The sequence below is a fragment of the Anguilla rostrata genome, chromosome 2, assembly GCF_018555375.3.
Source record: "Anguilla rostrata isolate EN2019 chromosome 2, ASM1855537v3, whole genome shotgun sequence".
Taxonomy (NCBI): Eukaryota; Metazoa; Chordata; class Actinopteri; order Anguilliformes; family Anguillidae; genus Anguilla; species Anguilla rostrata.
Genome location: NC_057934.1, coordinates 70,855,755 through 70,869,731, shown reverse-complemented (window position 1 = coordinate 70,869,731; position 13,977 = coordinate 70,855,755). Strand labels below are relative to the sequence as shown.

General features: G+C 48.3%; 2 protein-coding genes across 2 annotated transcripts in view; both read right to left on the bottom strand.

Annotated features, from left to right (window-relative positions):
• pcyt2 (phosphate cytidylyltransferase 2, ethanolamine) overlaps window positions 1-10,164 on the bottom strand; it is a 32,222-nt gene extending 22,058 nt beyond the window's left edge. The window contains exon 1 of the mRNA XM_064324345.1: window positions 9,832-10,164. Coding sequence (XP_064180415.1) covers window positions 9,832-9,950 — 119 coding nt within the window. The 5' untranslated portion in view covers window positions 9,951-10,164. The remainder of the gene's footprint in view (window positions 1-9,831) is intronic.
• A 1,648-nt stretch (window positions 10,165-11,812) lies between these two features.
• The window catches only part of sirt7 (sirtuin 7), an 11,204-nt gene continuing 9,039 nt past the window's right edge, over window positions 11,813-13,977 (bottom strand). Inside the window, exon 10 of the mRNA XM_064324344.1 lies at window positions 11,813-13,900. Coding sequence (XP_064180414.1) covers window positions 13,693-13,900 — 208 coding nt within the window. The 3' untranslated portion in view covers window positions 11,813-13,692. The remainder of the gene's footprint in view (window positions 13,901-13,977) is intronic.

Sequence of the window (13,977 nt, the reverse complement as noted above, 5' to 3'; positions counted from 1 at the left end):
AAAAAAAAAAAAAAACCCACTCGGAAAAAAGAACTCTTCATATGCCAGAAAACTCTCAAGAGTTTTCATCAAATCATGGTACTGAACCAGCAGTTCTGTTCTAAATACTGGAGAAAGCTGATGTTCCTTTTAAAACTGCCAGCGGTTGAAGTATTTCAGAGAACTATTTGACCAGGACTGGTCCTTCCAGAGCTGTGCAGAGCTTGTTCAGCTGTAATTACATTTGCAGAAATGGGGGGGGGGGGATTACGCTGCCCTTAATCTGGGACTAAGACTCACGGGCCAGGAGAGGAGAGCTCAGTACGGGGTGCTACACACCCCCAAGGCTCGCTCTCTCTCTCTCTCTCTCGCTCTCGCTCTCTCTCCCATTCTCTCTCTCAGTTTCTCTCTCTCCCTCTCTCCCTCTCTCTCTCTCTCTCTCTCCTCTCTCTCTCTCTCTCTCTCTCTCTCCTCTCTCTCTCTCTCTCCCTCTCTCTCTCTCTCTCTCTCTCCTCTCTCTCTCTCTCTCTCTCTCTCTCTCTCTCTCTCTTTATCACCCTCTCTCTCTCCCTCTGTCTCTCTCCCTCTCTCTCCCTCTCTCTCTCTCTCTCTCTCTCTCTCTCACACTAAATAACATCCAAAGTCCAAAGGTCTGGCTTAAACAAAAATAGGTCTTTTTTTTTTTACAGATCTTGTGAATATTCAGGACGGTATTCTTGTGAATATTCGGGAGGGTATTCTTGTGAATATTCATGAGGGTATTCTTGTGAATATTTGTGAGGGTATTCTTGTGAATATTCATGAGGGTATTCTTGTGAATATTCAGGACGGTATTCTTGTGAATATTCATGAGGGTATTCTTGTGAAGATTCACGAGGGGATTCTTGTGAATATTCAGGACGGTATTCTTGTGAATATTCATGAGGGTATTCTTGTGAATATTCATGAGGGTATTCTTGCGAATACTCGGGAGGGGATTCTTGCGAATACTCGGGAGGGGATTCTTGTGAATATTCGGGAGGGGATTCTTGTGAACATTCGTGAGGGTATTCTTGTGAAGATTCACGAGGGGCCGGGACCAAGTGAAGCTGTGGCGAATGGGATGTAATGCAGCGCCAGAACACCCGGCTGCACAGCCTGAACCTCCTGTAGCTCTGAGCACTGAGAGAGGACTGCAGGAGCTGAGCATCTGGTTACTGTGGAGCATCTCTGACTGCACCTGACAGCGCTGGGACCCTCACGCCCCAGCCAATTGTATGAACAATTATTTTCATACAATCATACTAATTGGGATTCATGTCGATAAATATGAGTGGACAGGAGGGTGAGCATAGCAACCATTCTCAATGCGACAACCATTTCGTTTCACTTTTGTGACTGGTAGCCTATATTCCTTTTTTATTTCAATTCCAATTTTGGTAATGAAGTAATATTTTTCACCGGGTTGTCCACGTTTATATAGCCTGCATGAAACAACACGGTAAGAACGCACGGGGCGAAGTATCTAAAATGCGCTTTTAGTAGTCCATCTTCGGAACATTGTATTTTCACCAGGGCAGACCCACGTCAATAACATCCACCGTCGCATAATTATGTAGCCTAGTGTAAGTGCAGTCGGATTCTCTTAGCACCGCGGTTGTCTTTTCTTAAGTCCTTATGAATTCTCCTTCACATCTTTCCTTGACCTCATGACGTTATCCATCGAGGTCAAGGAAAAGTGGTTAGGAAAAGACATAGGACGTCATTTTTTTGATTATTCGACCGCAGCCCAGGTTTTTTGGGGACGTTTTTTTTTTTTTTTTTTTCGAAGTTCCAAATCTATGTTCTTGAACTTCCATCGCATTCAGTTACCAGTAGCGATTGCGACATCAGCATTGGAATGTTCAGCCAGCGGACGGAGTGTGGCACAGTGGGTAAGGAACTGCGCTTGTAACCGAAAGGTCGCAGGTTCGATTCCCGGGTAAGGACACTGCCGTTGTACCCTTGAGCAAGGTACTTAACCTGCATTGCTTCAGTATATATCCTGCTGTATAAATGGATACAATGTAAAGTGCAATGTAAAAAGTTGTGTAAGTCGCTCTGGATAAGAGCGTCTGCTAAATGCCTGTAATGTAATGTAACATTCCAATCACACATTTGTAACCTCACACCTTAAGGCAGTGGTCGCAACCCTGTTCCTGGAAATCTTCCGTCCTGCAGGTTTTCATTCCAACCCTAATCCGGCACACCTGATCCTACTAATTAGCAGCTCAAGGAGATCTCTAGTGGTTGACTGACGGGTGCTTTGTTAGGGTTGGAATGAAAACCCTCAGGAGGGAAGATTTCCAGGAACAGGGTTGGGAGCCACCGCCTTAAAGGGCTCATTTTACTTGTTGACGCTCGTTTTCACCGGTAGAGTTTAGGGCTCAGCTTGGCGCCTACGGTGCAGCCCTCTCTGGTCCCTCACAGGACCGCAGTGGTACCTCGGGAAGGACAGGGTCCTGCGCTGAGTATTTATAGCGACCTTCACAGAGCGACACATTATGAGGGGTCAGAGAGGGAGGGGGGGCAGTATTAATATCAGCGGGGAGAGTGGGGGCTAGCGCGGCGCTACGCTACGCTGGTGGAATATATCAGCTTACCTTCTCAGACTACGCGTGAACCGACACTGCCCGACAGAGGAGGCCGGCCGCAGACCACAAACGCAACGGCCCGGTGACATCACTTCCTGTGCGGCCGCGTCCCGGCTCTGCAGTGCGTGGCATGTGGAGCAGCTACACTTCAACGTTGGTTTTGTTTTTTTGTTTCTTTGTTTGTTTTATTTTTAAATCAGGCACAACATTAGACACCCGTAGCGAAGGGGGGGGGATACACACCGTGAAACTGTTTACGCAGCCGGTTTACTCCGCAGGCAGGGGGGGGCAAAGGTCGCCACTCGAGCGCGTGACCCCGCCGCCGTCTCTCACACACGATTCCACCACAGATCCCGCAGAAAAAAAAAACCAGATGCTCAACTCCTGCTTTCCTCCGGAGTCCTCTCCACTCCTGGAACACAGGAGGGTCCGGTTCTGTCCCGGTTCTGTCCCGGTTCTGTCCCGGTTCCCGAAGGCCCACCGCCAGGACAGCAGAACCCGCCCGGGACTCTGGGGCACCGGCCTCCGATCTGGCGGCGTAAACAAAACCGGCGCCCCGCACAAACTCTGCCGCACCTCTGGAGTTCCCCTTCATCTGACCTCACCACGAGGATCGATCGGCACAGAGAGGTCTGCCTCCCTCCCTCCCTCCCTCCCTCCCTCTCTCTCTCTACAGTACACAGAGCAGTCTCTCCCTCTCTTTCTCTCTCTCCCTCTCCCTCTCCCTCTCTACACACAGAGCAGTCTCTCTCTCTCTCTCTCTCTACAGTACACAGAGCAGTCTCTCCCTCTCTTACATTACATTACATTTATTTGGCAGACGCTTTTATCCAAAGCGACGTACAAAAAGTGCATTTCATGGTCATAGACAACTGCTAAACACAGGTTCAGTAAGATACCATACTTATTTTGTACAGCTATTTCTAGCCAAGAACACAGTTCACACAGTGGACATGATTCTGACCTAACCTCTGCAAAGCCAACTAGGCAGAAGAATAAGCTACAGTATTAGGACAAATACAAATTACCAAAAAGTGCTGGGATGGGGCAACATGTAACAAGTGTCATGAAGGGGTTTTTTTTTTTTTTTTTTTAAAGAGTGAAATATACAGCGTGGTGGTGGTTAGTCTAGGTATAGTCTGAAGAGATGAGTCTTCAGGCCACGGCGGAAGATGGGTAGTGAGGGGAGGGACGGGGAGTTCGTTCCACCACTGGGGAGCTAGGGCGGAGAAGCTCTGTGATCCCTTTGGGCGGGTGGGAGGGGTTACAAGGCGCAAGGTGTTCTCTCTCCCTCTCCCTACACACAGAGCAGTCTCGCCCTCCCTCCCTCCCTCCCTCTCTCTCTACAGTCACAGAGCAGTCTCGCCCTCTCTCTCTCTCTCCCTCCCTCTCCCTCTCTCTACACACAGAGCAGTCTCTCCCTCTCTCTCTCTCCCCCTTACTCTCTACAGTGCACAGAAAAGTCTCCCTCTCTCTTTCACTCCATCCCTCTCCCACTCTCGCTCTCTCTACTGCTACAGTGCAGAACACTGTTTCTCTCTCTCTTTACAGTACAGAGTAGTCTGTCTCTCTCCCTCTCTCGTCCCATAGTGTCTCCCTCTCTCTCCCTCTCTCTCTCTCCCCCCCTCTCGCCCTCTCCTGTCCCATAGTGTCTCCCTCTCTCTCCCTCTCTCTCTCTCCCCCCCTCTCGCCCTCTCCTGTCCCATAGTGCAGAGCACAGTCCCTCCATGGGAAAGGGGGAGGGATTTGGCTTGTTTATTACAGACGGAAAAGTGGAGATCGGATCAGGTGAGACACTGGAGACACTGCTGAAATATTAAGGAGGCTTAGCTGCAGACACAGAGACCAGCTTCAAACACGCACACACACACACACACACACACACGCGCGCACGCACGCACGCACGCACGCACGCACGCACGCACGCACGCACGCACGCACGCACACACACACACACACACACACACACACCACACGCACACGCACACGCGCACACGCACACGCACACGCACATAGATGCGCACACACACACACTCTCTCTTTTACTCACACGCACACACACACACACACGCACACAACCGCACACACACACACACACACGCACACACACACAACCGCACACACACACGCACAGATGCGCACACACACACACTCTCTCTTTTACTCACACACACACACACACACACACACACACACACACGCACACACACAGATGCGCACACACACACACTCTCTCTCTCTTTTACTTACACACACACACGCACGCACACACACGCACACACACACACACACACGCGCACACAACCGCACACACACACGCACAGATGCGCACACACACACACACACGCACACAACCGCACACACACACGCACAGATGCGCACACACACACACACACACACACACACACGCACACACACACACGCACACACACACACACACGCACACGCACACAACCGCACACACACACGCACAGATGCACACACACACACACACTCTCTCTCTCTTTTACTTACACACACACGCACACACACGCACACTCTCTCTTTTACTCACACGCACACACACACACACGCACAGATGCACACAGACGCACGCGCACACACACACACACTCTCTCTTTTACTTACACACACACGCGCACACACACACACACACAGACACACACACTCTCTCTTTTACTCACACGCACACACACGCACACACTCTCTTTTACTCACACGCACGCGCGCACATGTGCACACTCACGCACACAAACACACACACACACACACATACTCTCTCTTTTACTCACACGCACACACATGTGCACACTCACGCACACAAACACACACACACACACACACACACAGACCAGCCCCCCCCGCTTCCCCGCCGGCCAGTTAAACAGTGTTGGACTCAGGGCAGCCAATAAGGCGTCCAACGTCCGTGAGCCCAGGCCTGGCGAGCCGATTCCTGATCGACCCCGCGCCAATCCGTGCAGTGCGGGGTTACTACAGGTCAACATGACAGCCAGGCCAAAGCAGCCGCACCCAGATCTGGCCCCAGCCAGCGGAGCTCCGCACTACAGCGAACCTTTCCCCTACACATGGGGGAAACGGCCCACCGTCCCTGCTCATACCGCATCGGTGCTCTCTCCTCATTCAAAACATCCAATGAACAACGTGAGATCTGACCCTTCTCTTCCCATTATCCCGTTTCAATTTTACAGTTATCATTATTATTATTATAACACTACGTACACTCAGAGGAAGAGAGATGTATGCGATAAGGGCGGGGAGAAAGGGTGAAGACTCACCTCTTCAGGCTGCACCTCTCCCCATCCCTCCCTACCTCCCTGTAATCTCTTAAATGACTGTAAGCTTAGGGTTGTAACTAGGTAGCTGTTTCGTAGGTGACTTAGTTAATGCACCTGTCTTAACTATTGCTTGTATTTTTTCCATAGACTGCGTTGTTGCTGTTCTCGTTTGTGTTAGTGTTAATCAGTTTAAACCTTCAGGGTCCAAGTTGAACTATGCGGTTGTTCCCTGCACTTGGACCGGTACTTCTCTCTAGGGTTTTCGACACACTTGTTCCTGGTTATGGTTATACACTTTGTTGTACGTCGCTCTGGATAAGAGCGTCTGCCAAATGCCTGTAATGTAATGTAATGTAATGAGAAATATCTCAGTAAATCACATAAAGGAAATGGAAGGGCAGGAGACCGGGAAGACCAATGATAAGTTTTATTTAACACTGAAATGAATTAAAACAGCAGAAACAGAACCCTGTGGGGATTAGTCATTTGTCACCTCCATAAAAGGCCATACGAAGGCAACCCATCTCAATAAGCACTCGGTACCGGGTTATATACGGGGAAGCCCATTCCCCCCAGGCTGGCCAAGGGAGCGCGGTCATGGCAACCAACACGGCGCATTTTCAGGACAAGGTGTTTGTTAAGACAGCAGTCAGCACTGGAGCCCTGTGAGACCGAGCAAGAGGAAAGCACCAGGAGGTTCAGCTCATCGAGTCAAATCAAAACTGATCAATTCTATCACACTGTCACAAAGACACTTTAGAGAGTAGCCTAACAGAAGGAGATCTGGACAAACAACAGGGCTAGTCCCCCCAAAAAAACAAGCAGCGAGGTTAAAAAAAAAAAAAAAAACTCCCCGGTGGGAGGAAATCTCGAGAGGAACCCGGCTATAGAGGGGGAGCCCATCCTCCACAGGCCAGCCTGGCGTAAAGCAGTGGTAGAACAGACACTAACTCATATGTGATGAGGGTCTATCTAGGGAGCAAGACCACATATATGTGATTAGAATGCTCTTAACTGAACATTCTAATGCTGATGTCACAGTCACTGTTGGTAAAATAAAGCAATGGAGCTCTAGAACACCGACTAAAAATTTTGTAAAAACATTCCAAAAAAACCTGCTCTTCAAAGGTTCAGGCAGACTAACCGTGGGAAACGTAAACCTGCACATGAATTAGTCCTCCAGTAAAGGGGCCCCCGAGCCCTGGATTTAGCCTGAGTGGCCCCCCCTCCGCCTCCTGAGGCCTGTAAACAGGGAGAGAGGACGTCCCACGGGACAGGGTCGGGTCTTGGACCTTCACCCGTCACCCGAACGCGCGTTCGCCCGGCAACCTTTCCCCCAGTTCCCACCGCGCTGTCCGGCGGACTTCAGAGCGGCCGCGGTGACGTCTACGCACCGTTGGCCAGGCGACGGCGCCCTTTGCCCCGCCGTGCGCCGTGTTTGCGGTGTGTCGCGGCCGCGCGGGAGGATTCGGGCCTGGCCCGGCCTCGGCGTGTGGCCGGCTGCGGGACCCCAGGAAGCACACGGAACACGCGTGCACGTCAACACGGGCGCACACGCGCACGAACAGGCATTCACACGTGCATGCGCGCAACGGTGCGCAAACACGCTTGTACTCGCATGCACGCACACACAGGGACATAGTTTAAAAACTCTCAAACTAGGAAAGTTCGAAACTTTGATAACAACCTACCGAGATCATTCAGATCTTACGGTGAAACGCGCGGTTATTCAACTAACGGGGGCATAGGAAATGTGCAGAAAGTTTTGCGCGCACACAGATTGCGCAGGTCTGCCGGCAAAAGGCCTGGAATCTGAAAAAAAAATCCGCAGGTGGGGGCGGGGGGTTGGGGGCCATGGTGCGTCATCGCGCTCTGTGTTGATATTATCCCTCTGTAGGGAGCTCAGTGCGCCGTTTTATATTCTGGCATCCGAATCACTCTCCAACATTCCACCCAATCGCAGCAGCGACACTGCTAAAATGGCTGGAATTCTCCAAGATAAAGCCGCCGTAATCCTGGTCTTCAAACACATCAATTCAAAGCATTTCAGATGGCAAAAAAAATAAATAAACTCCACCCGCCCGGTTTCCAACAATATGTGCTCGCATACAGTATACATTTAACTTTATTTAACTTGTATTTACACTAGTTACCTCTCCGATATACGTACATGATCTGTAAACAATACTGAAACAATTGAGACTAGTTGGCTCTGTGCTTTGTGTTTGCAGTCCCACGGTGATGAGACAGACTCGCGCCCACACACCAGTCGCGTGCCACAGCAAACACTACACAACTACAGATCCTTCAGCCCACTGGTACAGGTTCGATGTTCAAGAATTAAGGCCTTGCTAAGCCCGCCTACACACAGGAGAATTGCACTCTTTTAACTGTTCCAACTGTTTGTCGACGAAAGGGGGGAAACAACAACATTTCGTTTTGTTTCCTGATGACCGTCCGTAACGGTACCCTTCTATGGAGCTTTTCCGCTCCAAAGGGCACGAGGCAGCCGAGCTGACGTGAGTGCGCGTGAGTCGTGTGTACGGAGAGCGTGTCCACCGTTAGTAATGAACTATCAAGGACGTCTCAGCGAAACGTACCAGCCCAACTAACGCAAGTCAACTGTTTTTTTGTTTGTTTGTTTGTTTTTTTTTGGTCTTAGGCCATTTCTTGCCAATATCAGAGAATATCAGACAGCCTCCTGTGCTGAAGCTGTAAGTCATTTATCCTTTGAGAACACAACTCATGAGCACTAAAATGACAGTGCTACAGTTTGTCTTATTTTAAGAGATATCGCACTCCCGCTGGTCTTTATACACTTAAATCACCCGAACTGATGATGCATCCACAGTTTATGATAGGACTGGTAAACACATTCAGAATCGCTATCAACCTATGCCCCTGCGTTAAAATTTCGAAACATAAAAATGCAAAGCTAAAAAAATAGAAAGATCCGTCATTTAAATTTGGCCAATACTGGACCTCTGGGCTAAACCTGGTTGGGTCAACAAATAATTTTACTTGGGGAGCCCAAATTGCTTCATTTGGTTACATGAACGTGGTGCCCAATCTGACTGCATGATTTCATGTTTGCATGCCCGAACGAACAAAAAGCGAGCTTTAAAGCGTAATGAACTCATGTGCATGATTTACTATGCCAGCATGTTACATAACATGTAACTTAGTGCGATTAACGTGTACGGGAACTTTCGCCGCTCCGTTAACTTGATAGCTAATGCAACCGACTGTCACAAGACCGATTATTTCCGTCGCTAGACCTTTAGAACGACGATGGTGCGTGCAAATGACGTGAATCGCTTGTTTTGTACTTAGCAAGCTCGATAGCCAGGTTACCTTCTGAGGTTGAGGTTAAACTGACCTTGGACACATTAACACAGCGATGGTTGCTTGTATGACTTCATCGTATGAAAGTAAGTAATGTAAAGTAGCTATCCGGCGCTTCCGTTCAAATATCTCTCCAGTGGCACGCTAATTTGGCAAGCTAGACCTCTATAATTTACCAATGTCACCAACTAACTTATACGCCCATGTTAGCAGTCTAACTACGTTCGTTGGTGGTGCAGTTGACATGACTATCAAAACACCGGGCAGCTGTTCGCGGGGTCCCACACAACACACAGCTGATTAACTCGCCTATTTTAACTATGTAGCTTCAGTAACTGACCAACGAGAACAAATTGCAAGGTATCTCATCAATAACGCTAGCTTCAAAGGAAGAAAAAAACAGCAGCCATGTGTATCGACACTCAAAGTAGCATACTCATCCACAAAATATTGCATAGCCACCCTATCATAATCCCTGCGCACGCAGCCCTCTAACGCAAGCACGACAGCACCGGCGATCCATCTAACATGAGTGGCTAGTAACTTAAAAACGGCTTGCTACCGTTCTAAAGGAGTGTCAAATGTATATCATAACTCACCATCCGTCACACCACACCCGTACAATACGTTTCCTCTTCTCCGGGCTACAGGCTGTAGTGCCGGCATTTGATCCGTCTCCTTCGCCTTCGGTTGTTGCGTGATGACCGTTCTTGATCATTTTTTAAAAATCAACGTATTCACTGTATCTAAAACGAGAATTAAAACAACTTAATGATAATATAATAACGAAACAATGTAGTATAAAATACACGACTGGCCTTCGGAATGAGTTATTAAAATGAAGTGACAGATGCGGCTAGCTAGAAGGCTACGGTGCTGCGTCCTTAACGCCGTGAACGCAGGACTGTGCGGCCGTGACGCCTAGTGAGCACCATGGGCGACGCCTCCTTCCCCGCGGAAGTGGCGTCATGGCAGCGAATCGTACGATGAAGCCATTATGGCGGCCAACATATTGTTACATAACAACATTCTGTTCTGCCACCACGTGACTGCATGGTCCTTCCTCACCTTATAGGCAGGTGATGCAACGTCACGTCGTTGCACTTTCGATGACGGCTTGCCACAGGACTAACTTGATCACCGTTTGCGCCTAATTTATTTAACTGAGCTAATTGCACAACGCGTATTTGTATTTATTAATGGAAAATGTTGGCGCATGTTTATTTTTAAGTACAACTCAGTTACAAATGTACTGCATAAGCGATTCAACCGCAAGGAAAAGCTAATTATTCATTGGACAAATAAATCCACTCACAGGCCACCTTATTATGTATGCTAGCACCGGTCAGTGCTGGGCTACTTTTATGATTTTGTCCGGGGGGAAATGGCTTTGTGCGGGTTGTCATAATTTTGGCTATTTCTTCTCATATTGGGCGGTTTTCATCTTTTACGTATGTTGTGCAGTACATGCTTTCAGGCTGTCTCTCTCAAGAATCTAAATAGCTCCAGAACAGTGCATTTTTCACAGTGTGGATTCAACAAGTGTAGTATTATGGGTAAGGAAATGGGCTTGTAACCTAAAGGGCACAAGTTGTACTGCCGTTGTACCCTTGAGCAAGGTACTTAACCTGCATTGCTTCAGTTTACATATCCAGCCATATTTGGATGCAATGTAAATGATATGTAAAAAGTTGGGTAAGTCGCTCTGGATAAGAGCGTCTGCTAAATGCCTGTAATAATATAACAAAGTGATGGAAACAGTCCTTAGGCATTTTGGTTTAGGTATGCCTGATAGCACCACATGGTTTCTGCAGATGTTTCTGCCAAAAAAATTCATGATACTCCCATTCCACTTCATAACTGCTCTGTTGGATTGAGATCTGGGGACTGTGCAGGCAATTGCAGTAAACTAAAATCACTGCCATGTTCATGGAACCAACTTGAGATGATGTGCTTAGTGACATGCTGCATTCTCCTGCTGGAGGTATCCACTTGAAATTGTGTAGACGGTGGACACAGAAGGGTGGCGCGGTGGTGCAGTGGGTAGCACTGTCGCCTCACGACAAAAAGGTCCTGGGTTCGAATCCGGCTTGGGCCTTTCTGTGTGCTTGCACGTTCTCCCTGTGTCTGTGTGGGTTTCCTTCCTTTGTCCAGTTTTTGGTGATCATGTGCCCGCTGTATCCTCATCTTCCTGTTCTTGGCTGACAGGAGTGGAACATGGTGTGGTCCTCTGTTGCTGCAGCCCATCCGCTTCAAGGTTCTACGTATTGTGCATTAAGAGACGCCCTTCTGCGTGAAAAAAAGCTGTTATTTCAGCATTTGTGGCAATTCTGTTAGCTTGTTACTCTCCCTTGTGTGCCAGTACTATAGAATTCCAGTATTATAGCCAAGGCTTTGGAAACTCTTATTTTTGATTTTATAAGTGCAAAGGTTAACTCCAGTAGTTCAGAGCATGCAGCAGTGGCTTACAAGTTGTGACGGCAAGAGCAAACGTGGAGCAGGAAATCAAAACCACTGGAGAAAGCTGCACAATTAACGCTAAACAATCTTTCTCAGTTGAAATAAAAACGTGCCCAAGAGTTGATGTCTGAAGCATTTATTTATTGTGTTTGAACACTGAGTTTGGGGTGTAGGGGGGTGTCATTGTGCTTCTCACAGCGCTTCAAATCAAAATAGAAAAAGATCGGAATTATAAACACCGCGGAGTACAAAAACTCACACAAACTGCAAAACCGCCAAAAAAATGTAAAGCATCAGAAAGCAGGAGCTGCACTAGGCCTCGGGGGAGGCTGTAAACCGTGGGCACCCCCAGCCCAGGCCAGGACGCCTTCCAGTATGGCTTCAACCCAGGAGACAGTACTGCCCTGTAACGTCTGCCTCAGACACCTGTGCTTCACCTCGAGGCTCCTCACCCCAGGTCCCGGAGAGCCACAGGTGAGGACAGCCACAGGTGTGGAGAGCCACAGGTGAGGACAGCCACAGGTGTGCCTCCGGTATTATTACATCAATTAAAGCAGGTGATGGCACAACGAACTCAAACTCACCTGGTTTCTAGGTGCTGAGTTAAGTTTCAGGTTTTTTAAGGTGAAAAGGTGGGGGGGGGGGGGGGGGGACCAAGCAGACCTACTGCTCTGCAGGACGGGTGTTGAGGACCCTCCCCACCCCCCCTTTTTAACTTTTCACACTGCAGTCAAATACGAACACGCTCTTGCAATTCCCTGAGAATTCTCAAAGCATGCTACATTCCAAAGAGTGTGGACTCATAAGAAACTAGTGTCCTGTATAGTGGTGGAAAACAGATAGGCATTTTACGATTTAAAGGAATCTGCAGGAGATTTCCCGGTGTCTGTAGTTCCAGCTACACATCTGACCTGGGCCTGCCATCCCAGTGCATTACACATGTACCACGGGCATCATAACCCTCAGCTGTCTTTACATCTGCCCACGTTTCTGAAAATAAATCTTCCCAGAAGAAAAACTGGCATTACAGCTTATTTGTGGTTTTTTTTTTTAAATGAGGCTGAGCTGGTTTGTCTTTTTAGGTTTTGAAAAACATCATGTAACACTTTAAGCAGGGGTCCCTACTCGTATCCAACATGGGCCGATGTGGGTACAGATTTTTGTTTTAGCCCGGCACTAGGACACCTGATAGCACTTATCAAGGTCTTGATTGAAGACAGCGTTTAGTTCATTAGTTGAATCAGGCACCACATTGCTGGACTAAAACAAAAACACCCACACCGGCCTTTTTCAGAACGGACTGGGGACCCCTGATTTTAAGAATAAGACCAAAAGGATTTTTTTTCCTCGCTCGCAAAACCTTTTCTTTTTAGCATTCCTGTTGAAAAAGGAACAATTTCAAAATAAAAATAAAAGTTATGTAAACACGGTCACAGCTGACGCTGCCATTTCTCCAGACCAAGGGTGGACAGCAAGGGCCTTTCTGGTTTCCATGGCAACTTCTGGCCCTAATTACTCAATTAGGCCAAACGTTTACACCACCTGACATTTTAGCTAGATTTCTCGAAAAGCCCACAAATGTCAGCTGAACACTGTTCCTGTGTCCCTGTGTGAAATGTTTCATTGTGATGTAATCTGCACGTGACCCAGTGTTGGTGTGTACAGTCAGTTAGCTTGTTTAGTCCATTGTGATGTAATCTGCACGTGACCCAGTGTTGGTGTGTACAGCCAGTTAGCTCGACGACTGGCACAGAACTGGCCACCTCTGGTCTAGACTAACACTTGCCACCACGGCCAGAATGCCTGTCGCTCTCCCGCAGGTTAAGTATTGCTTCAGCTCATTACCTGAGGACAAAGTAAAGTGTGCACAAAAAAAATAATCTATACCCTCCACACAGCTAACAAGCTAAAAGAGGGAAGTCCATCCATGACACAGCAGGACTGGGGTAATACTTTCATCGATAGGTGTCTTTTTTTTTTTTAAATCCGGCTGGTGATTTTTAGGTTGATGCCTGCTTCTTCCTCTTCCTCCCCTTGGAGTAGCCACGCCCAAACCAGCCTCCCTGAACCGCAGTGCCTCCAGCCTGTCCCGTGGAGCCCTGCACACATTCCTCCTGGCCAGCAGGCGGCGCTAGGACTTTACGGGTGTGGCTGGACTCTTCATCTGGTCGCAGCGGTATGGCCAGGCTAAAGATAGGGTCTTCTGTCCTGTTCAATGAGGAATTGTCATAATTACTCTGATTGGCTCATTACAGGTTCCAGAAGGTAACTAATTAACCCCCAAA